We start from the raw sequence: 27,031 nt of genomic DNA, 5'->3' as shown, positions 1-27,031 counted from the left end.
TATGAATTTGATTTCTCTAACTTCAAGTAACCCTTGCTTTCCTTCTCTCTCCATCCTTCCCCCATCCCGACCAGTCTGACTGTCCTCATGATTAAATTTTATCTTTATACACCCCGCTGTCATCTTCCCACAGCTAACAATGATCTATTCTACATTTTCCTCGAATGTCATCCACTTTGATCTTCCATTTTCATACTTTACCCTTCCATATCTTTGTGTCTCCCTCCCCCCTGGCTCAGTCTGAAGAAGGGTCTCGACCCGAAAGGTCACTTATTCCTTCTATCTGGAGATGCTGCCTGTCCCGCTGAGTTAATCCAGCATTTAGTGTCTAACAATTGAAAGTATTTTGTAATGGTGATAAAAGCTAGAAATGTATTAAATTTTTGTTTAACTACAAACCTTTGATGAAAGAAAACCATTTGCCTTGAAATTATATCATGTGCCTTCATGCAAAATGATGTTCAATATATTTGTTTTTGCAATCCACTGTAATGCTCTGTTAAGCAACGTGGAGAACCATTTAAGATGAACATGTTTGAACTTGTAGCTTACAGAAACGTGCTGCTATTTTAGTTCTGTGCAGAAGTTTATTTGGCCACGTACTGGCTGCCTTAACTAATGAAAGTTTAAATTGCAAATCTGAACAACTGCAAAAGCAGAACTAAGTGTACAAAAGGGCACCTATTAGTTTAGCACTGGTGTATAAAATGCAGAGAACATCCAGATAAACAGAGGGTTTGGTGGCCTGTTACATTGGAACAGTACACCAAAATGCTACATTGGAACAGGACACCGATGTTGGGGGAGTCCAGAACCAGGGGCCACAGTTTAAGAATAAGGGGTAAGCCATTTAGAATGGAGATGAGGAAACACTTTTTCACACAGTTGTGAGTCTGGGGAATTCTCTGCCTCAGATGGCGGCGGCGACCGGTTCTCTGGATACTTTCAAGAGAGAGCTAGATAGGGTTCTTAAAGACAGCGGAGTCAAGGCAGGAATGGGGTACTGATTGGGGATGATCAGCCATGATCATATTGAATGGCAGTGCTGGCTCGTTGGGCAGACTGGCCTACTCCTGCCCCTAATGTCTATTGGAATGTAACCTTTGCAAAATTATACATAGATTTCAAGTTAATAGGTACCTGAAAATATTGCTGCAATGTTAGGGTACAGGAAGATCTACAAAGGTACAATGTTAGCTTACAGAAAGATCTACAATTAGGTCCTAATAGCTCATTTATGGAAAAAGGAGCATGAATGTGAAATATTTGAATATATTAAGCAGAACAGAATAAATAGGAAAAGCATGAAGAGGGGATAGTTATCGGTAAAAACTAACACAAATATTATCCGTTACTTCCAAATATATGGAAATTTGCAGACAGATTAAACAAATTAAAAGAAATAAAATAAAAAAGTGACGTTTTTTTCTTGTTGACTGCATATGAACACAGTTCAAAGCCACAGAATCATTAACTATTCTGAATGTTCTATCATTGAATTGAATAGCCCTTGATTCCTTTGTTCAATTTATCAATTTCAAGTGCAAACATTTTAAAACAAATATCATCACTGTGGTCATTGAGCTCCAGATTTCCAAAAATCTGCTTCTTGGTATTACAGGTGCACAACCTTTTATCCGAAAGCCTTGGGACCAGACACTTGTCGGATTTCGGACATTTTCGGATTTTCGAATGGAAGATTTTTAGCGTAGATTAGGTAGGTAGCGTGGGCGGCTTGAAAAGTCTGGAGCGGCTGCCTCCTCCCCGGAGACCGGGGAATCATTGTAAATCATTGCATAAATGTTAGTCAGTTAGTTTGGAGGGATTTTATGTGGTGGTGGGGTGGGTGGGTGAAGGGGGAAACTTTAATTCTTAGTCCCCTACCTGGTCGGCGACTCCCAACATCGCGGAGCTGGGGGCTCCGTCTGGACGCCCGCAGCCCCAGCTCCGCGAATGTTGGGAGAAGGCGGCCTCAGCGCCCTGGAGCTTACCGCACAGCGACCCGGTAAGGCATTGCCCGCTCCCCGCTGGTATCCCAGCGCTGCGACGCCGGCCGCGGGCGGCGCTGGATTTGGAGCGCCTCGCAGCCAGGGGTAGAGTTGCCGGGGTCGGAGCTACAACCGGCGCCGCCCGCAGCCCCAGCTGGGAGTTGATGGCCACAGCGCTGCGGAGCTTACTGCACGGCGACCCGGTAAGGCATTGACCGCTCCCCGCCTCTCCGACCAGGTAGGGGACTAAGAATTAAAGTTTACCCCTTCAACCCCCCCCCCCCCCCCCCCCCCCCTTCACATAAAAGCCCTCCAAACTAACTGACTAACATTTAAGCAATGATTTACAGATGTTTAAGTGTCTCCCCGGTCTCCGGGGAGGAGGCAGCCGCTACAGTAGTACAGGCCTGGGTTGACCGTGGGTCGTTTCGGGTCAAGTTTGGCGCCAAATGTGAGCTTTGGTGTGCAGACGACATCCTGGAAAAAATGGCCGGTTTTTGGAATTTTTCGGTTTCCGGATCACCGGATAAAAGGTTGTGTACCTGTACTGTTAAATAGCCAATCTCTAATCTCCAATCTTAAAGTCATCCCCATTCAACATCTCCACTAAAGAAAACATTTTCACCAGATTTGCCCCATCTAGCCTTTCTGTGATTTTAAGCATCTCAATCAGATCACCTCTTATCTGTCTATATACAAATGAAATGTACCCCCAATTTAACCCTACGCACACTGCTGTTCAAATGTTAGATGCTGCGCCTCTTTCAAAGCTGATAGCTCATTATAAACATGAGATTTAAACTAAATGTGCTCCAGATTGATTCCAAGGTGCTATATAGTTGAAACGTGATTCCTTTACTTTTGAACACCAACCTCTGGAGGAAAACGGGTTAATTTGCTCATTAGCCCCCATGATTGCTTACATTTATGTTCTATATTTAATTGATTTGTGCACCAAAATCACATTGCTTATCCACTGTTTCTGGAGTCCTGCCCATTGAACATACCAATTTGTCTTCTGGGGATCCAACCTCACATATATTTACATTGTGTGCCATCTGCCATTGCTCTGCCTTTTCAATTTCTGATCAACAGTGATTTTCAGTACATAGCTGGGGACTCTAAAGTCAATGCTGCTAAATGCCATTGCTGACCACTTGAAAAACAAATACTGAAAGGTTGTCTGTCCTGTGACAAGGGTTAAGCCCGGACTCTCGAAGACCCATCCCACTTCTGTGAAGACTTAAAATCAGAGTGAGATGGAATACCTTCTATTTATGACTATTACTTGTTATTCAACAGTTCATGTCTGCTTGTTGTGAATCATGCGACGTGCAGGCACAGTGGTCAGCAGTAGATTTGCTGACTAAGAGCACAAGATACACGTGCATGACGTGTGCGATAATGTGCTCGGACGAAGTGCATAATTACCAGTCGAAATTATGCTCAATGAAGCATTCACATATTATTTCTGCTTCAAATAAAGTCAAAAACTAACCATATTCACCAATCAAGACATGATATATACCCCAATGACATGCAGCAAAATTATAATACAGTATCTCAACTCTTTTTACACGTTGCAATGAATGCAATTTCTATTATTTCTTTCCACTTCCAAACAAAAATGTGGTTGGATTATTCAGCAGGCTTAGTGATCGCTTCACACAACACCTCCGCTCAGTTCGCAATAACCAACCTGATCTCCCGGTGGCTCAGCACTTCAACTTCCCCTCCCATTCCGAATCTGACCTTTCTGTCCTGGGCCTTCTCCATGGCCAGAGTGAGGTCCACTGCAAATTGGAGGAGCAGCACCTCATATTTCGCTTGGGTAGTTTACACCCTAGTTGTATGAACATTGGCTTCTCCAATTTCAGGTAGTCCTTGCTATCTCCCTCCTTCCCCTCCCAGCTACCCCACAGCCTATTATCTCCGCCTCTTCCTTTCCTTTTCCTGCCCCCACCACCAGACATCAGTGTGAAGAAGGGCCTCGACCCGAAACGTCGCTTATTCCTTCGCTCCATAAATGTTGCCTCACCCGCTGGTTTTCTCGGGCTTTTTTGTCTACCACCCATTCACACAAGTCCTGTTATCCCACTTTCCTCACCCGCTCCCTGCACGTTAGGGGCAATTTTACAGAGACAAGTTAACCTACAAACCCAATGTGTCTTTGGGATGTGGGAAGAATGTGCAAATTCAACAGAGACAGTGCCCGAGGACAGGATCGAACACAGATCTCTGGCGTGTGAGGCAGCAAGTCTACCAACTTTCAAGGCCTTGAAAAACATTGTTTCAAATTCCAGGACTTTCACGGACTTTCAAGGACCATACGGCCATACTGGTGTTCTAAGGCAGCAACTCCACCACTGTGCGGCCCACTTCGCCACTGTGCTGCATGCACTCACTCACTCACTCAGATTTTCAGGTAATCAGCTATACGCCTCGATTACATAGCCATGTAATATGTAATAGAGCTTAAAATACCCAGATTGCATTAAGCAAAGCACAACCTTTATTTTCTAATCAAATCTCACACCTGCTAATCAGTTACATCAATAAACTGCCTGAACAGCTAATTGCATTGAAGAATTATTTACCAGTAAACCGGTAAATAGAAAGTTTGAATCACATTTTTTTCAAAATAGACGGTGAAAAAGTGGAACACGCTTACTGTAGATAGTTGAAATAGATTGTTTTTTAAAAAAGTGCTTTTAAAAAAAAATCTTGTTTTTAATTGATTTTCCTTTCATATCATCCGAAGAAATCATAATCCAAGTATAGACAATTATCTTTTTAGGGTAGAAAGATTGCTAAAAGCAAGTATAATTTTGCATATCATTTAAAACTCATTTGTACTCAATGTAATGAAGTATAAATGGTACAATTATCAACATGAAAGCCTAGTAAATTTATCATCAAATATTACAGTAAGTTACTTTTAAAATGTTATTATTTTTTTCTTTTAATTGTGCTTTTAAAAGGCAGAATAAAACAAAAAAGAATTGGGAGATTCAATACTTCCCAATCACCTTTGGATTATTGGTTTAAATCTCAACAAAATAGTAAGGAAAATATTGGAATAATGATGACTCTGAAAACCCTTAGTATAATGATTTTTGATTTGATTTGATTGATTTGATTGATTTGATTTAATTTATTGTCATTGTCTTCAATGAAGAGGCAACAAAATTATTTTTCCCTTACAGGCATACAAAAAAAATAAAAATAAAAAAAACACAAAACACAGTAGTCCACAACACAGCACCAAAGTTCCCCACTGTGGGGGAAGGAACCAAAGACCAGTCAACCTTCCCGCCGATGTTCCCCAATGTTCACCCGTGGTCGGGGCCTCCTGAGCACCCCTTAGTTGCCGCCACGGATGGCCTGATGTTCAGGCCCTCTTGCCGGGAACCTCTCGTCGGCCACCTTCAACCGAAGTCCACGGTTCCCGATGTCCACAGACCGCGCTGGGCGGAGATTCGTGCTGACGACCCCCGGCAAAGGGTCCCAGGACTCCGCTCGTCGGCCACTTTCACAGCTCCGTGAAGTTGGAGCAGCGGCCCAGCTCCCGATGTCCACAGCGACCGCGCTGGTTCCGCGATGACATTCGTGCTGACGGAAGGAAAAAGCCGCGTCAATCCCCGCGGCGAAAGACTTGGGTCCCCAGGACTCCGCGATGCTTTTAAAGTCCGGCGCGGCGGCGCGGCTCCGCGTAGCGGGAGCTGTCCGCATCCACAGCTCCGTGATGTTGGGGGAGCAGGGGGGGGGAAACTTTTTGAATCTCTCCCTGCCTGGAGAGCACTCGTCGGAGCTCGCAACGAGGAGCGGCCTCCAACAGGAAGAAGCCGGGGGCGACCGTTGCCGTCGCGGAGCCCGAGTCTGGAAGGAGCGCATCGCCCGTTGCTGCCGCGATGTTTCTAGTGGTCTGTGGACCACGCTGCTGAAGCTCCCTGGAGGGAGACCGCTTTTCGGGGCTCCTGCAACGGAAAAGCCGCGTCCCGCCCAGTTGCGGGGTAGAGGCGGGGCCTACATCACTGCCTCGCGCGGCTGGAATGGCCGCGGGGAGGCGGAGGACAAGACGACTTTAATGGCCGCGGGACAATCGCCATCGCCAGCCGGGGGCTATGACGACTCTGACATCGGGGGAGAGGGGAGAAGTGGAGAGATAAGTTTATTTGGCCTTCCATCACCCTATGTGAACCTACCCGTATGGCCAGAAACGGCATTTGGAAATACCCAAATGAAATTGAAAAAAAATACCGAAAAAAAACCTTAAAAAAAAACACTCTAAACATAACAAAATTAAAAAGACAGCCAGACCGTGCGAGCCGAGGCAGCTAGCAACAGTGCCACCGGATGTCCATAATGCGGTTTTTACCATAAATCTAGTCCTTGGTCACCAAGAATTAAAGCATAACCTTTCTAAAACACATTGCATTAAGGTATATAATTAAGTAAAAAAAAAAAATTGACACACTTTATTATTAAATTGGGTTTAAGGTGCGTGTTGCAACAGTGCGCAGGGAATCTATTTGACATCAATCATTCTGCTGTTGTGCAACGATGGATAATTTCACTTGGGCAATGCAACATGGAGATTTATTTTAGCCAATATTTTTTTATATTTGAGTCTTTTACCCTGAGTAGATGAAATCAAGTACCAGAAGGCATAGGTTTAAGATGAGAGTGAAAAGATTGCAGGTAGATGGGACTAGTGCTGATGGTCGTCATGGCTAAGTTGGTCCGAACGGCCTGCATCCATGCTGTCTGATGCTAACCAAACAACATTGGATGCAAAAGGTGGAAAACATTTCCAATATCAATAAGCTGTTTAATTACCTGCAACCTTTTAGTTACTTGATGAAAATACATGCACTTTACGCTTTTTTATACCTAATTTGTATTTCATATCTGACAAACAGAATATTCCACAATAGAATTTGGATGTTTGAATAGTAAGAGGTTGCAATGCCTTGATTGATGTGAGAGCCTAAGTGGAAGAAGAGTTTTAAGAAACTAGGCACGAGGAAAAAGTATTGTAAAAATTGCTCTTCCATCTCCCTCTCTGCAATATTAGTATCTTTGTGTTTAAGAGGGAACTGCAGATGCTGGAGAATCGAAGGTTACACAGAAAAGCTGGAGAAACTCAGCGGGTGCAGCAGCATCTATGGAGCGAAGGAAATAGGCAACGTTTCGGGCCGAAACCCTTCTTCATGTTCCAGTAGGGATGAGCGAGGAGGAGCAAGGTTAAGGAACCGTGGAAGGCCAAGGGGATTGTAAACTTGGTTAGAAAGAAAAAGTTAGTATCTTTGTGTTGTCTTGTGAAGATATCACCAAATAGGTCTGCAGTATTAAAATGAAAGGAGTTCCTGTTCTCAAATCTATGCTTTACATAATAGTGACGGGGATAATAATAATGCATGCGAACTGCACAATACTTGTAGCACACACAAGATACAAACTGTACAGATGCAAGATAAAAATTAGTTACCATTAAAGATTAAATGATTCTGGGATTTTTTCCCTTAAATATTGAAATGGAAACAAAACCATTCATCATATTCAAGATATTCAAGTGGAAGGAGACTGGAAAGCATGCTTCATGCAAAGATATTTATAAGGTATGTTTGAACAGACTTTTAAGTTGCATTCTAAAGGATTATTAATAATAATGGAAAAAGGACCATTGTAATTTACAGACAGAATGCAGAAACTTTTCAATTAATTATAGTTGGTTTACTTTCCAGTAGTATTCATTTGGATAAATGCAATTATATCCTTAAATGCTATCACAAAATTGCATATTTAAGAGATACAGTGGCAGTAATGCAATTTAACTGAATGCTTTTTGTATGTAGAGATATTTCCATTTAAATAGGAATGCTAAAATATTTTGTTGTAATAAGCAGATTACAATGTCATCGGGTAGGAGTGTAAATTGGGATCAGTTGTTATTGGGTAAGTCCACAGAGAACATGTAATGTCATTTAAAGGCCAGCTGATCAAAGTGCAGGATCGGCATGTTCCAGTAGGGATGAGCGAGGAGGAGCAAGGTTAAGGAACCGTGGAAGGCCAAGGGGATTGTAAACTTGGTTAGAAAGAAAAAGGAAGTGTATGTTGGGTGTAAGAAGGTGGCATCAGACACCAGGTGGCATTATGTGGAATATGAAATGAGTACGAAAGAACTCAAGCAGGCGATTAGTAGGAGGGTCAGAAAGGGCCATGATATGCCATTGGTAAATCCGATTAAGGAAAATCCCCAAACTTTTTATACGCATGTTAAAAATGAAACACGGAGAAGGTAGGACTGCTCAAAGGTAAAGAAGGGATACTATGCTTGGAGTCTGAAGATGTAGGGGGGGTACTAAATAAATACTTCGCATCTGTATTCACCTAGAAGAAGGACTTGAAGGACAGTGAGGTCAATGTGGAAAATACCAATATATGAGACGAGTTTGAGATTCAGGAGGTGGTGGTGCGAAGAACATTAAGGTGGATACGCCAGGGCCTTTCGGGAATTATCCCAGGTTATTGAAGGCGACAAGAGAGGTGATTGTGGGGCCTTGAAGAGGATCTTTGCTTTTTCTAGGCACAGGCAAGGTCCTGGAGGACTGGAGTGTGGCCAATATTGTTCTTTTGTTTAAGAAAAGTAGAGATAATCCAGGGATCTATAGGTCTGTGAGCATCACGTCGGTGATAGGGAAACTACTGGAGAGAATTTGTTGAGATTGAATATACTCTTATTTGGAATAGAATGGGTTAATTAAGGATAGGCAGCACGACTTTGTTGTGTCTCACTAACTTGATTGAGTTTTCTGGGGAGGTGACAAAGGAGATTGCTGAAGGTGGGGGGGGTGAATTTTTATATACATGGATTTTAGTAAGGCTTTTGATAAAGTCCTCCATGGTAGACTGATCCAGAAGATTAAGATGTATGGGATTCATGATGACTTGATCATTTTGATTCGGAACTGGCTTAGTCATAATTATAGGAAGGATGTCAACAAAATAGAGAGAGTACAGAGGAGATTTACTAGAATGTTGCCTGGGTTTCAGCAACTAAGTTACAGAGAAAGGTTGAACAAGTTAGGGCTTTATTCTTTGGAGCGCAGAAGGTAAAGGGGGGACTTGATAGAGGTCTTTAAAATGATGAGAGGGATAGACAGAGTTGACGAGGATAAGCTTTTCCCACTGAGAGTCGGGAAGAATCAAACAAGGGGACATGACTTGAGAATTAAGGGACAGAAGTTTAGGGGTAACATGAGGGGGAACTTCTTTACTCAGAGTGGTGGCTGTGTGGAAGGAGCTTCCAGTGAAGGTGGTGGAGGCAGGTTCGTTTTTATCATTTAAAAATAAATTGGATAGTTATATGGATGGGAAAGGAATGGAGGGTTATGGTCTGAGTGCAGGTATATGGGACTAGGGGAGAATACGTCTTCGGCACGGACTAGAAGGGTCGAGATGGCCTGTTTCTGTGCTGTAATTGTTATAAATGAGATGGAGGAACTGAGTGAAACCAGGTTAGCAGGGAAGTGGTGTTAGGTAAATTGAATGGATTAAAGGCCGATAAATCCCCAGGGCCAGATAGGCTGCATCCCAGAGTACTTAAGGAAGTAGCCGCAGAAATAGTGGATGCATTAGTGATAATTTTTCAAAACTCTTTAGATTCTGGAGTAGTTCCTGAGGATTGGAGGGTAGCTAATGTAACCCCACTGTTTAAAAAGGGAGGGGGAGAGAAAACGGGGAATTACAGACCAGTTAGTCTAACATCGGTAATGGGGAAACTGCTAGAATCAGTTATTAAAGATGGGATAGCAGCACATTTAGAAAGTGGTGAAATCATTGGACAAAGTCAGCATGGATTTATGAAAGGTAAATCATGTCTGACGAATCTTATAGAATTTTTTGAGGATGTAACTAGTAGAGTGGATAAGGGAGAACCAGGGGATGTGTCATATCTGGACTTTCAGAAGGCTTTCGACAAGGTCCCACATAAGAGATTAGTTTACAAACTTAAAGCACATGGTATTGGGGGTTCAGTATTGATGTGGATAGAGAACTGGCTGCCAGACAGGCAGCAAAGAGTAGGAGTAAACGGGTCCTTTTCACAATGGCAGGCAGTGACTAGTGGGGTACCGCAAGGCTCAGTGCTGGGACCCCAGCTATTTACAATATATATTAATGATTTGGACGAGGGAATTGAATGCAACATCTCCAATTTTGCGGATGACACGAAGCTGGGGGGCAGTGTTAGCTGTGAGGAGGATTCTAGGAGGCTGCAAGGTGACTTGGATAGGCTGGGTGAGTGGGCAAATGCATGGCAGATGCAGTATAATGTGGATAAATGTGAGGTTATCCATTTTGGTGGCAAAAACAGGAAAGTAGACTTTTATCTGAATGGTGGCTGATTAGGAAAAGGGGAGATGCAACAAGACCTGGGTGTCATGGTACACCAGTCATTAAAGGTAGGCATGCCGGTGCAGCAGGCAGTGAAGAAAGCGAATGGTATGTTAGCATTCATAGCAAAAGGATTTGAATATAGGAGCAGGGAGGTTCTACTGCAGTTGTACAGGGTCTTGGTGAGACCACACCTGGATTATTGTGTACAGTTTTGGTCTCCTAATCTGAGGAAAAACATTCTTGCCATAGAGGGAGTACAGAGAAAGTTCACCAGACTGATTCCTGGGATGTCAGGACTTTCATATGAAGAAAGACTGGATAGACTCGGCTTGTACTCGCTAGAATTTAGAAGATTGAGGGGGGATCTTATAGAAACTTACAAAAATATTAAGGGGTTGGACAGGCTAGATGCAGGAAGATTGTTCCCGATTTTGGGGAAGTCCAGAACAAGGGGTCATACAGTTTAAGGATAAGGGGGAAATCTTTTAGGACCGAGATGAAGAAAACATTTTTCACACAGAGAGTGGTGAATCTCTGGAATTCTCTGCCACAGAAGGTAGTTGCGGCCAGTTCATTGGCTATATTTAAGAGGGAGTTAGATGTGGCCCTTGTGGCTAAAGGGATCAAGGGGTATGGAGAGAAGGCAGGTACAGGATACTGAGTTCGATGATCAGCCATGATCATATTGAATGGCGGTGCAGGCTCGAAGGGCCGAATGGCCTACTCCTGCACCTATTTTCTATGTTTCTATGTTCCTGAGCTGTATTGTTCTATATTCTATTTACAGAAAATATAGCAATTTTATGTTTTGTAAATTTACTAAATGATAGTACAAATTTCTGGCATTTAAAAAATAAATTTCCCTTACCCAAAGCTGGATATCCCAAGTAGAATCTGTCTGCTCCCAGCCATCCAAGAAATAAAGAAAGAGCCACAGCCACTTTATATGAATAACCAGTCCTTAAAGAAAAAAATTAAAAAATTAAAATCACTGTACCTATGCGATGAGCGTTACCTTAAATCAAGCTTTAATTTAAGAGATTCATCATCGAAACAGGTCTTGACCCACCAGGTGCACGCTGTCCATTGATTACCTGATCACTGTAGTTCTATGTTATCCCACTTTCTCATTCATACCCTGCATCTTAGGGGCAATTTTACAATGACCAATTAACCTACAAACATGTACATCTTTGGGATGTGGGAAGAAACTGGAGCACCAAACTCTCCTGGTCACAGGGAGAACATGTAAACTCCACACAGACAGCACCCGAGGTCAGGATCGAACCCAAGTTCCTGGTGCTGTGAGGCAGCAGCTCTACCAGCTGCATCACTGCCACCCATAACCAAGGGGTTATTTACCATCCAAGCTCATCACCACACTCGCGGGACTTGAGTCAGCATTCATCTCTGCAACTGGATCCTCGACTTCCTAAGCAACCGACCCCAATCACTGATATGGGCCAAATCATCCTATGTGATAATCATCAACACTGTTGCTCTACAAGGATGTGTTCTCAGCATCCTTCTTTATTCCTTGTACACCCACGACTGTGCAGTCATGTACAAATCTAAATCAATTTACAAATTCGCAGATGACACCACCACTGTGGGCTGGATATCAAATAACGATGAGACAGAGTACAGGAAGGAGATCGAGAACCTCGTGTCCTGGTGTCGTGACAACAACCTTTCTCTAAATGTCAGCAAGACAAAAGAGGTAGTGATCAACTTCAGGAAGCTAAGCAGTAGGGGTCAAGGAAAGAGCATCCACGTTGTGGCCCTGTTTTCACCAATCGTTCCACCACCACGCACCAGAAGCCAAGACATAGACACCATTGTATGCAGATGTTGAGAAGTGTGTTCAGCTCTGTCTGAACAACTTCTAATCTTGTGTGTGGACTCGATAAGAAGAAGAAGCAAGGTGGTACACATACTCCAGTTTGCATTGACAGCGCCCAAGTAGGTCGGCTCGCTTGCTCCAGGACTTGCTGTAGAGCCCAGGCCCCCTGTGTGCCCCGGGACTGGCTGCAGTTCCCAAGTCGTGAAAACTAATTGAACAAATACGCCTGTGGGCCGGATGAGTTCGGGTTACAGACTGGATCCGGCCTGTGGGCCGTAGGTTGCAAACCCCTGACCTAGCTGTCAGACTTCATTGTGTCTCCCCCATGTTTTAAAAGCAATTTCCATCCATGCACGCAACCAAAGCTTTTCACTGTATCTTAGTACACGTGACAATAAACTAATACTGAAATCTAGAAATTATCTCTGGTATGTACTAATTTTTAACACTAAGCGTTCCTTCAATTTAAAAAGTGGCAAGATATAGTGCAATAAAGCACCGAGATACAGAACTATCGACTGAGTAGGATATGGATTGCACTAATAATTCCACAATGCTAAATTCCGAATCTGAACATTACCATATCAGCTCATCATGAACACCAAGTGCACCTTATGGAAATTTAGTTTGAATATATAATCTATCTTTTTATTTCAGATTCATATCTGATTGTGCTATAATTTTCTAGCAGTTGAAATTTTGTTACAGGAATTTGGTTTGAGATGCAGAGTTGAGGAGTCAGACCTCAGGAAAAATCAGTCACCCTTTGAGGATCCCTTTGAAGATAACAGCAACTGAGAAAGTTAAATCTGATTAAACAGATGGAATTGTTACGGTAAGCTCATGTCAAGGAAGGAACTGCAGATGCTGGTTTACACCAAAGATGGACACAAATTGCTGCAGTAGCTCAGCGGGAAAGGCAGCATCTTTGAGAGAAGGAATGGGTGCATTTTGGGTCTAGATAGAAACATAGAAATTAGGTGCAGGAGTAGGCCATTCAGCCCTTCGAGCCTGCACCGCCATTCAATATGATCATGGCTGATAATCCAACAGTATCCCGTACCTGCCTTCTCTCCATACCCTCTGATCCCCTTAGCCACAAGGGCCACATCTAACTCCCTCTTAAATATAGCCAATGAACTGGCCTCAACTACCTTCTGTGGCAGAGAGTTCCAGAGACTCACCACTCTCTGTGTGAAAAAAGTTTTTCTCATCTCGGTTTTAAAGGATTTCCCCCTTATCCTTAAGCTGTGACCCCTTGTCCTGGACTTCCCCAACATCGGGAACAATCTTCCTGCATCTAGCCTGTCCAACCCCTTAAGAATTTTGTAAGTTTCTATAAGATCCCCTCTCAATCTCCTAAATTCTAGAGAGTATAAACCAAGTCTATCCAGTCTTTCTTCATAAGACACTGACATCCCAGGAATCAGTCTGGTGAACCTCCTCTGTACTCCCTCTATGGCAATAATGTCCTTCCTCAGATTTGGAGACCAAAACTGTACGCATTACTCCAGGTGTGGTCTCACCAAGACCCTGTACAACTGCAGTAGAACCTCCCTGCTCCTATACTCAAATCCTTTTGCTATGAAAGCTAACATACCATTCACTTTCTTCACTACCTGCTGCACCTGCATGCCTACTTTCAATGACTGGTGTACCATGACACCCAGGTCTCGCTGCATCTCCCCTTTTCCTAATCGACCACCATTTAGATAATAGTCTGCTTTCCTGTTTTTGCCACCAAAATGGATAACCTCACATTTATCCACATTATACTGCATTCTTCAGACTGAGAGTCAGGGGAGAGGGAGACATAGAGATATGGAAGGGTAAGTGTAAGAAGAAGAACCATTCTCCATGTAAATCGTCCCCATTGATTTGTGTTTTCACACCTTACCCTAACAACATTAGCTTCAGAACCTTCAATTAAAAATTCAGTTTAACATGGACATAATTTATATACACACCCCTCTCTATTAGACTCATAGAGTGATATAGTGTGGAAACAGGCTCTTCAACCCAACTTGCCCATACCTGCCAACATGTCCCAGCCACACAAGTCCCATCTGCCCACGTTTGGTCCATATCCCTCCAAACCCGTCCTATCTATGTACCTGTCTAAATGTTGGGATGGCCCCTGCCTCAACTGCCTCCTCTGTCAGCTTGTTTCATACACCCGCCACCCTTTGTCATAGTCATAGAATGATAGCATGGAAACTGGTCCCTTGGCCCAACTTGCCCACACTAGCCATATTGGTGCAACACTCTCAGGTCTTCCCGATCTATACATTTATGTATTCCGATTTGCTACAAACTTCCTTCCCTAACCCTGTCTGTCTCTCCCTCTTCAAACAGAATCTTAAAACCAACAGACCGTACAAACAATAGATTGCTAAATAAATGCTGCATTATAGAGTCGGGTTAATTTTACTGTAAGAGTTTTCCCATACGCTGGAAGAATCAATTAACATTTTAGTATTATCCAAAAGTCATTAGCTGACAGAGGCAGGATAAAATTAGTAATTCAGGGTAAATTAAAAAGATTTCAGAAATTGAATGGTATCCATAGACATTAAGAAATGCAAACCTCAAAATGGAAACAAGTTCTCAATATGCCAACCAAAATATCTAGTTCAAAAGACTAAATGATCATTCCAAAACCAATCCTTGTGAACTCTAACGGTACCAAATAAGTACAATTTTTAACTATGTAGCATTCCAAAATAATTCATAGAATTACAAGATTCTAAAAAAAAAAAATTTGGCTTACAAATCGTATTTTCTCCGCTCAAATCAAAATTAATAGTGCAAACATGATATTCTTCTTTCAACTAAAATAACTCTGATTCAATAATGGTTGAAATATTATTAGGTTGTACACAAACTGTGTTTTAAAACCAAACTGTTCATCATCAGTAATGAAATATATTTTTAATAATAATTTGAACCAAATAATTATTCACATAATAATTAGAACCAAAATACTTACACATTTCGACATGGAAAAGGCTTATAGAAACCAACTTCCTTTCCATTGAAAGAGTTAACAATCCCACTATCATTTTTGCAGGTGATGTTGGGTGCTGGCATACAGGGAACTAGGAATTAAAAAAATCTTCACTGTGTATAATTTCACTTTACATCATAAACAGAATTTAAGTTCTGTAATTTTTGTTCACATTTACTTATCATGCACAATGTGTGACAACTAACGTGTTTACATTTTTTTTGGATACTGTACAGTATTTGTAATTCTAATTGTAACTGAGGATGGCAAATAATTAACAATGGGATCTACCATGCAGATTAAGATATTATAGCAAGATATTTTACACAATTTGTAAGAACATAATTTTGAACAACTTGTACTTATAAAATGCCATTTGCTTAATGCATTCATTGAATTTTCATAAACAAAATTTAACATCCAATACACATACTGAAACATTAGGAAATATGGGTAAAAACCTGATCATAGGAAGAGTTTAAGGAGAGTTCTTAGAAGAGAAAACAGCAGTAGAACAAGGAGCAAATGAAGAGAGACTTTCCTAAGCACAAGCTTTAGCATTAGATGGGGCAACCGTGAATGGTACAGACATTATATCAGGCGCAGCCACAATAGTGAAGCAGAGCAAGAGGAGGATTTACTTCAGAGAGCACAGATGATAGACCAGCATTAAATTTTGCGCGAGGCTACAGCAAGGCCTACAGTTGGCAGCAGTGGTGATGTGAGGAGGACCCACCTGTGAGAGTTTATCATTTCATGGAGACAAGTGACAGAACTGTAGGTAACATTATATTTCAGAAAGTGATACTGCAGTTTAGGAACCCAATTGGTAGAGTTGGAAAATATGTAATGTTTCAGGATATTATTTCCAACTCTGGGAAGCATGGCCCTGTGTGCATGAATAGCCTCTGCATGAGACAATACCAACATACTCCTTGCAGTCAAGATAACACACATCTGCAGGAAGCACTATCATTTTAACTAGTTTGAGAACCAGCGTTTGGAGCTCAAACGAGCAAAGCGTCATGTGGATTTGCATGTTAATATATCTAAAGGATATGCAGTTAGGGAGAAATGGCTAACCACTAGGTGGAAGAAGCAAGACATGTAGGCAGTTGGAGAAAGCTTGGAATGCAGCTCCCTCCTAAACAGTATTTCCTTGGGAAATGGGGTAGATATTATTCAGGTGAGTGCAACCAGTCAGAATTAGGCAAAGTTAAAGATTCAGCTGTGAGGAAAAGCAGGTGTCCTAGAGCAATAGTCATAGTGACTGGATGGTAGGAGGCAAAGACACCCAGACACAAATCCAAGATAGTGCATTGTCTAGATGGAACCAGTCTCAAGGATATAACAGAATGGATGTAGGGCATTCTAAAGGGGAAGAGTGAACAGACAAATGATGTGATGCAATGTGTAGGAAAGAACTGCAGATGCTGGTTTAAATCGAAGGTAGACACAAAATGCTGGAGTAACTCAGCCGGACAGGCAGCATCACTAGAGCTACCTATGTACTGTCAAGGTTGCATTACTGGAGTCTGGTTTACATAAATTAACTGCTAATTTATTCGCTATTTATTAGTTGTGTTGCTTGTGTTTAATGTGCCTCTAAAGCTGCAGCAAGTTAAAAATTCATTGTGCTAGTCCGGGTGCGTATGACAATTAAATGCTTCTTGATGCACGTATAGAAAGCATAGTGGGAGAGCAAGAATATAATTAGCTGTAGAATTACATAAAGTAATTATAGGCAAAATTAAGGAAAATCCAGAAATACTGTACATGTGCATTAAGAACAAGACGTGTAACCAGGGAAAGTGCAAAGTCCTGGATGGACCAAAGTGGCAATCTGTACTTCCAGCCAGATGACATTGGTAAATTCTTAGTTTAAAAATTGTAATTTACATTCAGTGTTGATGGATATTGCAGTTGGAGAATTCAAGGAAGGCAATGTTGGAATCTTAGAACAACTTACTGTAAAAGAAAAAATGCACTGGAGGTCTTAGTGTGCTTTTAAGGTGGATGTATTCCCGAGGCCCGATGAGATGTCACAGGCACACCAAGTCCTTCAGTCAAACATCAAAAAAACATACCCAACAGCCTACTGAGTCAGTGATGCCCATCATGTATCCAGTTACACTGATCCCCATTAATCAGGCCAGATTTCCCTGAGCCCCCATGCAAATTCTACCACTACAGGAGTAATTTAGCAGCCTATTAGCCTCCCAACCCACATGTGTTTTGAATATGGGAAGAAAGTAGAGCACCCAAAGAAATCCCACATGGTCACAGAGAACCACCACACTGACATTAGAGGCTCCGAATTGAACACCGATTATTGGAACTTTGTGACTAAGTGTACTGGAAGTGATGTAGACTGTGTGAACTTCGTGAAGCCTGTTAACAAGTTCATGCAGAGAAAGCTAGGCTTACAAAGTTCCCAGTAATACAGGTAGTTTTTCCAAATTGGATCCAAATTAGTCTATTAATTTGAGGCTGAGAGTTCATAGTCTGTTTTAGTGGTTGAAAGTCTGTGTCCTGCAAGGATTGATTGTAAGAAGCACGATTTAGTAAAGTTGCATATTGCACAAAGGTCACAAGTGTTGAGAGAAAGAACGATCGTTTTCAGTTGCTGAATGATGGTGGTGAGTTGGTAAGATGGACAGAGCAACAGCAGGTGAAATTTAGTCTGAAAAAATGCCAGGTAATGTATTTTGGGAGAACAACTAAGGTAACGCTGGCTGATGTTATATACATTAATCATCTGGATGTACTCAATGGTAGGACCCCAGAAGGTACTGATCAGCAGAGGGAACTTAGAGTATGTTTCCGCAAGATCAGCTTCAGTTTACCTTTGTTTATTACTTAGTTTATTATTGTCGTGCGTATGGCGGTACAGGGAAAAGCTTTTAGTTGCATGCTATCCGGATGCAGTAGATAAGATTAGAGGATGTGCCTGCCTACCCTTGTTTCACCTAGAACTCCTTCCAGGCGAGACAGAGTGCAAAACGCATTGGACTCCACTGCATTTGGCATTCTGCTCAAACAATTGGTCAGCTATATCACATAAACAAAATGACACTAAAGAAAGATCCCATATTTTTACTTAGGTGAAAAGAAAAACCTTTGCTACATTTGAATACCATTTAAGAACAGTTTTAGAGAAGCTATTCACATACCTTTATTAAATATATGTATAGGTTTTGGACAGAACTAATGATCTTTACACTTTCTTTGAAAATAATGAATTAAAAAATTTCAGTTTCTCAAACAAATCTGCCTAACCATGTAATCTCCTTGAGGATTTAATGCAGTAATGCCAGATACTATCTCACAGGATGGAGACCAAATCCAAACTGTTCTTCCACACCTCTAGAAATAGTCTTCTGATACAAGTAGAAACAGGAAACAATTCACATCTTTTTACTGAGAACGTTCATATAAATTATGTAGTAAAAAAGTGTTACCAAAGGCAGTATTATTTGTGCAATTTTCTGGTTCTTGTGTTATATCATTTATCTTGGGAGTATCACAGATATATGTACAGAAGCAAAAGGTTAAGGAAACATTTATCCATACTTAAAATCTATCTCCTCAAGCATGCACGTTTATGTTTTGATTTTAATCATTAATATTTCAAATAATTTAGTATCATTACAAATTTAGCAGCACAGTGTATAGGAATTCAGTATATTTCAGAAAATTATATACATAAACATCAGGAAAAAAACCCTAAACATTATTGTATGAAATTACTTCAATATGACAATAAACTTGATTTATTAGTACATTTTAGTGCATACATAGTTGAACAAACAGTAAAAATATTGTAGAATCAGTTAGTCTAAATCATATTGGCTAAAGTTAATGCATCAATGCTCACTGTAAAGGTATGCATCACATCAATGCATCCGTTTATACTTTTAAGGTACAATGGTCACGAAGTTCATCGGAAACTTGCAATGCTCATTGTTTACATATGTCAGTTTGCAAGGCAATCCACTTTTTGGCAGATAAACTGCTCGAAATCACATTTTTTTTTAAATGCACGAGTCTCTCTCCAATCTTTTCTGGCAGCATCGGCCGAGAGGATTCCTAATCATGCTAATGATCAAACACTTGTTCCTAATTATGATTATATCGAAAACACCATCACACCTGCTCGAGAGGAAAGCCGATTTCTCTATTAATATAAACATGTTGTTATATAAAGGATATTGCCCGAGTCGTAGCTCCTCGCATTTTCCGATGTCAACAGAAGCGACGTTTATGAAACAAGGACAGAGAAACGGAGCCAACAGCAACAGCGGCCATAGCTCCCTGGGCGGCGCCATCTTGCAACATGCTCACGTGATGCCCGAGCAGGAAGTTGGATATTTGCTTCGCAGATCAGTTCTGAACTAGGCTGAGCACAATTACAAAACAGCATTGTCATTTCTTCGGTAGTTTCTCCTGATGTGACTAATGAGCTGAAGTAGACAGTCATGTATGAACTCATGACTTAGATAGTAAAGGTGGTATGCCTCAAGTGACTTGAAGAGACGGCATAACTTGACCGTATACTGCAGGGAAAGGGTTACTGTTACCAAGTAGACCATAAGGTTTGTGCTGAGTTTTAGGGCTTAATTATTCAATATTCTCTTTCTTTGATGCCCTAGAGCTGTGTGGGTGTGCTGAGGAGGATGTTGAATTTATTTCTTAATTTACATGTGATTGTAGATATGGAAATGGTCCATATTTTCTAGGGTCTGGTTGTGGATCTTTATTAAGGGTAGTGTTGAAATGTGTGGCTGATTGACAGAGGACTTTAATGTGTATAATTTGAATGTTGACAATTAAAACCTACCAAACCTAGTGAACATAAATTTAGGATAACAGCTAAGAGTGCATGAAGGGAGTGCAGATGCTGGTTTACACCGAAGATAGACAAAATATGTTGGAGTATCTCAGAGGGACAGGCATCTCTGCATAGATGGAATATGTGACATTGCGTGTCAAGAACCTTATTCAGACTGAGAGTCAAACATTCATTGGTACCTGTAATGCATGGGTGATGCTGGCATCTTACAGTTCTTTGGAGATACAGTATTTCATGACTGTCGATTCAGAGTCCTGCCATGAGGCTTTGAGCCTTTCTCTGATGAAACAGTGTGTAGATTATGATAAAACTATATTTTCAATACCTCCTCATTGTCCCTCATCCCTGCACAGAATATTATATCTGTGGACCTAGTTTGATGTTGCTCAGTAGGCTCGCTTTTTCTCCCTCTCGTGTGCAGGTCAGGGGTTATGAATAGAGTAGAAGTCCTCCATTTGCAGCTTCCAGGGATGTAGGCTAACTAGTAATGATCATAGAATAGTAGTTCTGGCTTTGAGGACAGATAGAACCAAACACAAAACCAAAGCATCATTAAATACAAAACTGAAGTGTTCCTCACTGTTCTTACACAATAACCATTATTGCATACAATTACAAAGCACAAGCATCATTGAGCACAATTACAAAGGTGAAGGACTACTGTTACACAATTATAGAAACATAGAAAATAGGTGCAGGAGTAGGCCATTTGGCCCTTCGAGCCTGCACCGCCATTCAATATGATCATGGCTGATCATCCAACTCAGTATCCTGTTCCTGCCTTCTCTCCATACCCCCTGATCCCTTTAGCCACAAGGGCCACATCTAACTCCCTCTTAAATATAGCAATGAACTGGCCTCAACTACCTTCTGCGGCAGAGAATTCCAGAGATTCACCACTCTCTGTGTGAAAAAAGTTTTCCTCATCTCGGTCCTAAAAGATTTCCCCCTTATCCTTAAACTATGACCCCTTGTTCTGGACTTCCCCAACTTCGGGAACAATCTTCCTGCATCTAGCCTGTCCAACCCCTTAAGAATTTTGTAAGTTTCTATAAGATCCCTCCTCAATCTTCTAAATTCTAGCGAGTACAAACCGAGTCTATCCAGTCTTTCTTCATATGAAAGTCCTGACATCCCAGGAATCAGTCTGGTGAACTTTCCCTGTACTCCCTCTATGTTTATGAGCATGTGAAAAATTAGGTATCAAGGAAATAAGTGGGATTATTATAGAATTGCTTAGAGACTTAATTACCCAAATGATGTTGCTAATGAAATATGAAACTATGCACTTGTGAAGTACACCAGTACTGGGATGGGTACCCCAAACCATCAGATATAATAAATGCATAACCATAACATTGTATGCAAATTAGGTGAACAAAATATTCAACCATAAAATTGGATCTTCAAATTGTATTAAAAAAGTAATAGCAAAATTTAGTATTGTTACCCACAAATTATACACAAATATATATATAAATTATGCCAGTTCCCAAAGCTTGCATGTACAATATAAATATGTTTTGCATTTATATGGAACACTTAACATAGACATCTAAAAGAGGAACCCATGGACCAGTCTTATGTCTTTTTTGGGGAAAATCCTGTAATCTATCATTAAGTGTCAGGGGTCTTAGAAAATCATTGTATGATTAAATAACATCAATGGGAAAAATAATTTCAATGGGAAATCACATTTGACAATTTCTGAAACAGTTTTCTACTGTAATTAGCAAAATAGACAGATAAGAACCAATGAAGATGGTACACTAATTAGACTTTTAAAAAAGATACAACATAAAACCCTGATAACAAAATAATTCAAGTGATAACATAGTTAGCAAATAATTGAATTATTAAAATTATAGAAAACAGGAAGAATTAATCATTTTTCTCAGATTGGTATATGGTTACATGTTTGTTGTCACATGAATCAGCATTGAGCTCCCAGCTATTCATAGCTCACACGGATCTGAATTTACTAATTCAGTAAATGTGGGACGTAAACACTCGGATATAATAAAATATCAGGAAGATGAATGGAATGATGGTCACTATTGCAAAGAGTTTTGGGTACAAAGGCAAATCTTACTGAGATTGAATGGTGTTTTGATAAGATCTCTATTGAAGTAATGTGTCTAATTTTGAACTGTCGCTGAGGTTGAATAGACTTAGTGCTGTGTATATTCACCTACTTGATTCCTGGCATCAGGAGATTGTTCTGTGGAGAATAATTGAAGAATCTAGATCTATGGAGTTTAGATTATCTGATTGAGACATCCTAGATTCTGAGAAGAATTCATAAAATAGATGCTGGAGGTCGTATCCTCCTTGCCTCCAACTCAGAGAAATAAACCATTTATAGTGTCTATTTAACTTGAATTATATTTATTCTTTGGAACCAAAGACAGCTCATGTCACATAACTCCCTAACCAACCTTTTTTCATTATCTTAAGTACATAAAATACAGCCGGAGTAGGCAATAAAGCTCCTAATGCCTGTCCACAGATGAATAAAATCATTGCTGAACTTTTACCTTCGGATCTTTTTCCCGCAAGATTCCCTTACTACCTATTAATCTCTGTCTTCCATATATCTAATGGCTGAGCATTTAGTCCTCTTGGACAGAGAAATCCCAATATTCACTACCTTCTGTCTTGAACGGCTGTCCCCTGGATTTAGTCAAGGGAAACACCAACACCGCATTTGCTTGTCCATCTCATAAAATGTTGGATATTTCAATGAGATTACTCCATACTCTTCTAAACTCCAGTAAGTGTAAGCCTGTCTCAATCATTTGGTCAAGAATAAATTTGGAGAACATTTCATTGCAAATATATTCTCCCTTAGATATGATACAAAATGCTGGAGTAACTCAGCAGGTAGGACAAAATGGATAGGTGATGTTTCCGGTCTGAAGATGGGTCCTGACATCATCTATCCATTCTCTCCAGAGATGCTGCCTGACCTACTGAGTTCCTCCAGCATTGTGTCTATATTTTATGTTTTATCTTTCTAATCACTTACACTACCTGTATGTTAACATTAAGTGATTTTTGGACAAATATACCCAATTTCTTCTGCACACCAACACTGTTCAATCTATCCCTTTTCTTTAGAAAATTCATTTTGCCTTTCTATTTCTCTCCCCATGTTAATTTATTTTTCTCATTGTTCTACCTAACATGCTTTTGTTCATTTATATATGTTCATATCCACCTAATACATAGTGCATCCTCCTCCGAACCTACATTGCCACCTAGCCCTGCATCATAAAGGGGCTGTCCATTGCGGCAACCTAATTGGTGAGTTTAGAAGAGTTGAGGAGAGTTTGAAAAAGTGTCAAGTTGAAGACCTTCTTTCGACTATGTAGAAGACCTCCTTCGACTATGTTGAAGACTAGCTTCGGGAAAATTGGACACCGAATAGTGGAGTGAAGACGATCTCCTTCGACCTCCCTTCGACTATGTTGAAGACTATCTATGACTACCTTCGATTACCTTCGACTACTCTCGATTACCTACGAATAACATGCCGACCTACTGCGACCTACTTCGACTAAACCTACGAGTAAAAAAAATATTGATTTTTTTCCATGGCAACCTTTTTTTACTCGCAGGCATTTCTCAGCTTGTTGAAAAATACGCCGTGACCTAGCTGAGGCCTCGAGTATGCGGGGACTACTCTCGAGCATTAAGGAGAGTTACAAAGACCTGCTAGGACCTCGTGTCGACCATGCTGCGAGTATGAGTCGAGGGCAAACTCTTCTAAACTCGCCAATTAGGTCGCCGCAGTGGGACAGCCCTTTAAGTAAATTTGAATCTACTGCAGATCTCCTCATCCAGAATGAATACGTCAGATTACCAAAAACATTATTAATCTCAAATTGAAAATGAACCGAAAACAATTACTGTTTGCTAAAGAGCATTCTAAATTTTTAGGACCCTATGCATGTTAAAATGCATCCTTCAAACATTGTATGGTACCCCAACCATGCTTTACAAACACCTTCACATGGTTTAATTGTTGCTTTTCCTCTGAGCTATATTTATGTTCCTTGTACATTTCAAAAATAATTTCCTTTCCATTACTGCTTGTTTATTATCATCTGGCGGCGCGACTCACCCGTTGCAGCGGCCCCTACAGCCTGTCTGTCTTTTTTTTATTTTTTGTCTAGTTAAATGTAGTGTTTGCTGTTTTTTAAAGTATTTTTAATTTGTGTCCATTACTGCTTGTTTATTATCATCTGCTCTAAACTGTTTTAAATCTCTTCCCTTTCCGGAGAGAAAAAACTTTTTCCCTGTCGGGTCTCGGCTGTCGTTGGGCCCCTCCACTTTCAATGCTTGGGAGCTCGGACTCACCTGCGGGCTGCGGCCTCGGACCATCGTCGGGGGTGGCCGGCCTCGGAGCGTGGGGAGCGGTGGTGACTCAACTCGACTCCTGGGGCTCGGAGGCTCCAGCAACGCAGCCGCAGGTCCGGTGAACTGGGAATCGGGAGCTCGCGGGTCTGGGAGGAGAGAGAGAGACCGCTTCCCGGAGCACCCGCAACGCGACTCTGTGTCACGGGGTTGGAACAACCCGGACCGGGACGAACATCACCCGGCACGGCTTCATGGCCGTGGGACATTCCAGCGCCCGCCGGGGGCTCCAACATTGTGACTTTCAGACCGGGAGCGGGGCCGTAAATCGCCCCGCGCGGCCTAAAATGGCCGTGGGACTCATCATCGCCCGCCTGGGGCTTGGACATCGGGAGAGACACGGAGAACAGGGGAGAGAAAAGACTTGCCTTCCATCACAGTGGCTTCTGTGATGGATGTTTGTGTGAATTTAATTATGTGTATGTCTGTAAGACAGTGTCTTTGTTTGTATGGCTGTGGAAACAACATTTCGTTTGAGTCTCACTGGGGCTCAAATGATAATAAATTTGTATTGTATTGTATCTGCTCTATACTGAGCAATCTAATTTCCTTAAAAAAAAACCTTCCACTTTCAATGCTTGGGAGTTGTCTTGTACAACCTCATAGCTTGCCTCTGGGAGACCCGTGTGGAGAATATTATAAACGGGATTTTAGAAACCTCTGTGGCAATAACCATGCCCGGCCGGGGATAGGTGATCCAAGTCCGGCCGATTACTACCAGGAATGGTAGTACGACTACGACTGGCCCGCTCGCTGCCGGGAGAGGCAACTCGATGCCCGGCCGGCAGTGGTGAGTGTTCCTCTGTCCTGCTGATCACTTGCCAGGGATGGCGACCCCACCGCCCGGCCGGGGATGGGTCCCTGGGCCGCCCACTGTCGGGGGAAGTAACTCAATGCCCGGGCCCGGGGGTGAGGGACGACCCGCCGCCCGGCTGATCACTGGCAACGATGGCAACCCGCTGCCGGGCGAGGAGACTCAATGCCCGGCCCGGCCCGGGGGTGAGGGACGACCCGCCGCCCGGCTGATCACTGGCAACGATGGCAACACGCCGCCGGGGGAGGCGACTCCATGGCCGCACGATTTCCTGTCTCAGGTGAGCTGTGAATCACTTCCGCTCGGGCGGGCAGGCAGGTGAGGTGAGACCGGACGGGGCAGCGGCCGCTCAGCTGAGGACGACACCGAGGTAAAGTTATGGGGGGCCGCTGGCCCCAATGACGGAGCTTGGTGACCAATGTTAGCGCAGCGACTGGAAGCCGCGGCCTCAGTGGCCGAGCAGAGAGCTCGGGCCTCAGTCAGCTGACGGGTGTGGTAATCTCTGCCGAGTTAAAGAGGAGGCAAAGTTTACTCTTTCCACCAAAGATTGCTCTATCTTTCCACAAGGAAGTGGCATTCTGCTAAACATTATCCGCATGTGTGGACAGACGTATTGCTGGTTTACTCTCCTTACTTTGATTTTGATACAGGATGATGAGATAATCTTTAATGTGTCCAGGTTGTCAATTTGCTGCATTGAGCCAGAATAATCGTAAAATAGAGGATAACTTGGCAAGAAAGAAAAATAACACCTCATTTGGAACCACAATAAATATATTTTCTTGAAAGTAGCTGCCACATAATTTCCAGTCTTTTACAGATGTACACATATTCTATTGAATCAAACTGGTGAGGGCAACTATTAACAATAAGGCAAAAATGACACAAAATGCTGGGTCAGGCAGTATCCGTGAAAAGGGATGGTAACTTTTCAGTCAAAAAAACTATTTCAAATTTCCAGCAAATATATATATTTTTAATTTTCTTCATGCTAAACTACTTTTCACTTTTTAAGAAGAGTTTTTGACATGATGCCCCCATCTTCATTAATAAGCTTCTGAAAACAAGCCTTTATGCAGAGCTTTTGGGAAAAAAACGATTTTCTATTTATGCAACGGAAGGATGAAACGATGGCTGAAGTTTCTTGCAAGCCAAGGCACAAGAGCAAAACAGAACGGCTGAAACAAAAACAGAAATGCCAGAGGCACTCGAGGCAAATGATATAGTCAACCAAGCAGAGATTAGTTGATATTTCAGTTCAAAATACTTTCCTAGATCAAAAAGATATCACCGAAAAAAAAAGTTTAAAAGAGCATATTTAGTTACGTACAGGTTTCCACCATCATAAAACTCTCGAAGTAATTTATAGCAAAAGTTTACCTGTTTGTCAGTGTTCCAATGTTAGGAAAAGTGTCAGGCAATTAGTTTCCTGTTTTTCTCTGATTAGTGTTTTAAGATCTCTTATGTTAATGCTAGAGGGCAGCTTGGACCTCATTTTAACCTATCATTAAATCAAACATATATATTAAAAAAATAACTACAGTGACTGTCAAATGCTGAGAAGGTTAACAGGATGATTAATGTTAAAGTTGACATGTACAGGGGCAAAATGAAAGATGAGACAAAATAAAGCAGATTAAAGAGAAAAGGAGCGGGTGAAATGCAAGAGGGACCAGCAGCCAGGATCCGAATTAAGCTATACAAATCC

At 41.7% G+C, this 27,031-nt stretch overlaps 2 protein-coding genes across 7 annotated transcripts in view; one reads left to right on the top strand and one right to left on the bottom strand.

Moving 5' to 3' along the window:
* Nucleotides 1-25,318, bottom strand: part of tm2d1 (TM2 domain containing 1) — a 42,051-nt gene extending 16,733 nt beyond the window's left edge. The window contains exons 1-5 of one of the 2 annotated variants that reach the window (XM_055641836.1): nucleotides 25,168-25,318; nucleotides 19,451-19,637; nucleotides 18,700-18,773; nucleotides 15,221-15,329; nucleotides 11,257-11,348 (exon numbers count right to left, since the gene is read on the bottom strand). In XM_055641836.1, coding sequence (XP_055497811.1) covers nucleotides 11,257-11,348; nucleotides 15,221-15,329; nucleotides 18,700-18,773; nucleotides 19,451-19,566 — 391 coding nt within the window. In that variant the 5' untranslated portion in view covers nucleotides 19,567-19,637; nucleotides 25,168-25,318. Of the gene's footprint in view, nucleotides 1-11,256; nucleotides 11,349-15,220; nucleotides 15,330-18,699; nucleotides 18,774-19,450; nucleotides 19,638-20,269; nucleotides 20,460-25,167 lie in introns of those variants that run through there. The other variant, XM_055641835.1, reaches the window with a different exon arrangement.
* Nucleotides 25,319-25,461: 143 nt separating this feature from the next.
* patj (PATJ crumbs cell polarity complex component) overlaps nucleotides 25,462-27,031 on the top strand; it is a 215,784-nt gene continuing 214,214 nt past the window's right edge. For 2 of the 5 annotated variants that reach the window (XM_055641833.1, XM_055641832.1), the window contains exon 1: nucleotides 25,462-25,603. In XM_055641833.1, the coding sequence (XP_055497808.1) occupies nucleotides 25,548-25,603 (56 nt within the window). In that variant the 5' untranslated portion in view covers nucleotides 25,462-25,547. The other 3 variants (XM_055641829.1, XM_055641834.1, XM_055641830.1) reach the window with 3 other exon arrangements.

This window comes from Leucoraja erinacea, chromosome 10 (genome assembly GCF_028641065.1).
Source record: "Leucoraja erinacea ecotype New England chromosome 10, Leri_hhj_1, whole genome shotgun sequence".
In the NCBI taxonomy this organism is placed as follows: domain Eukaryota; kingdom Metazoa; phylum Chordata; class Chondrichthyes; order Rajiformes; family Rajidae; genus Leucoraja; species Leucoraja erinaceus.
The sequence above is the reverse complement of the archived record's forward strand: the minus strand, read 5'-3'. Positions and strand labels throughout refer to the sequence as shown.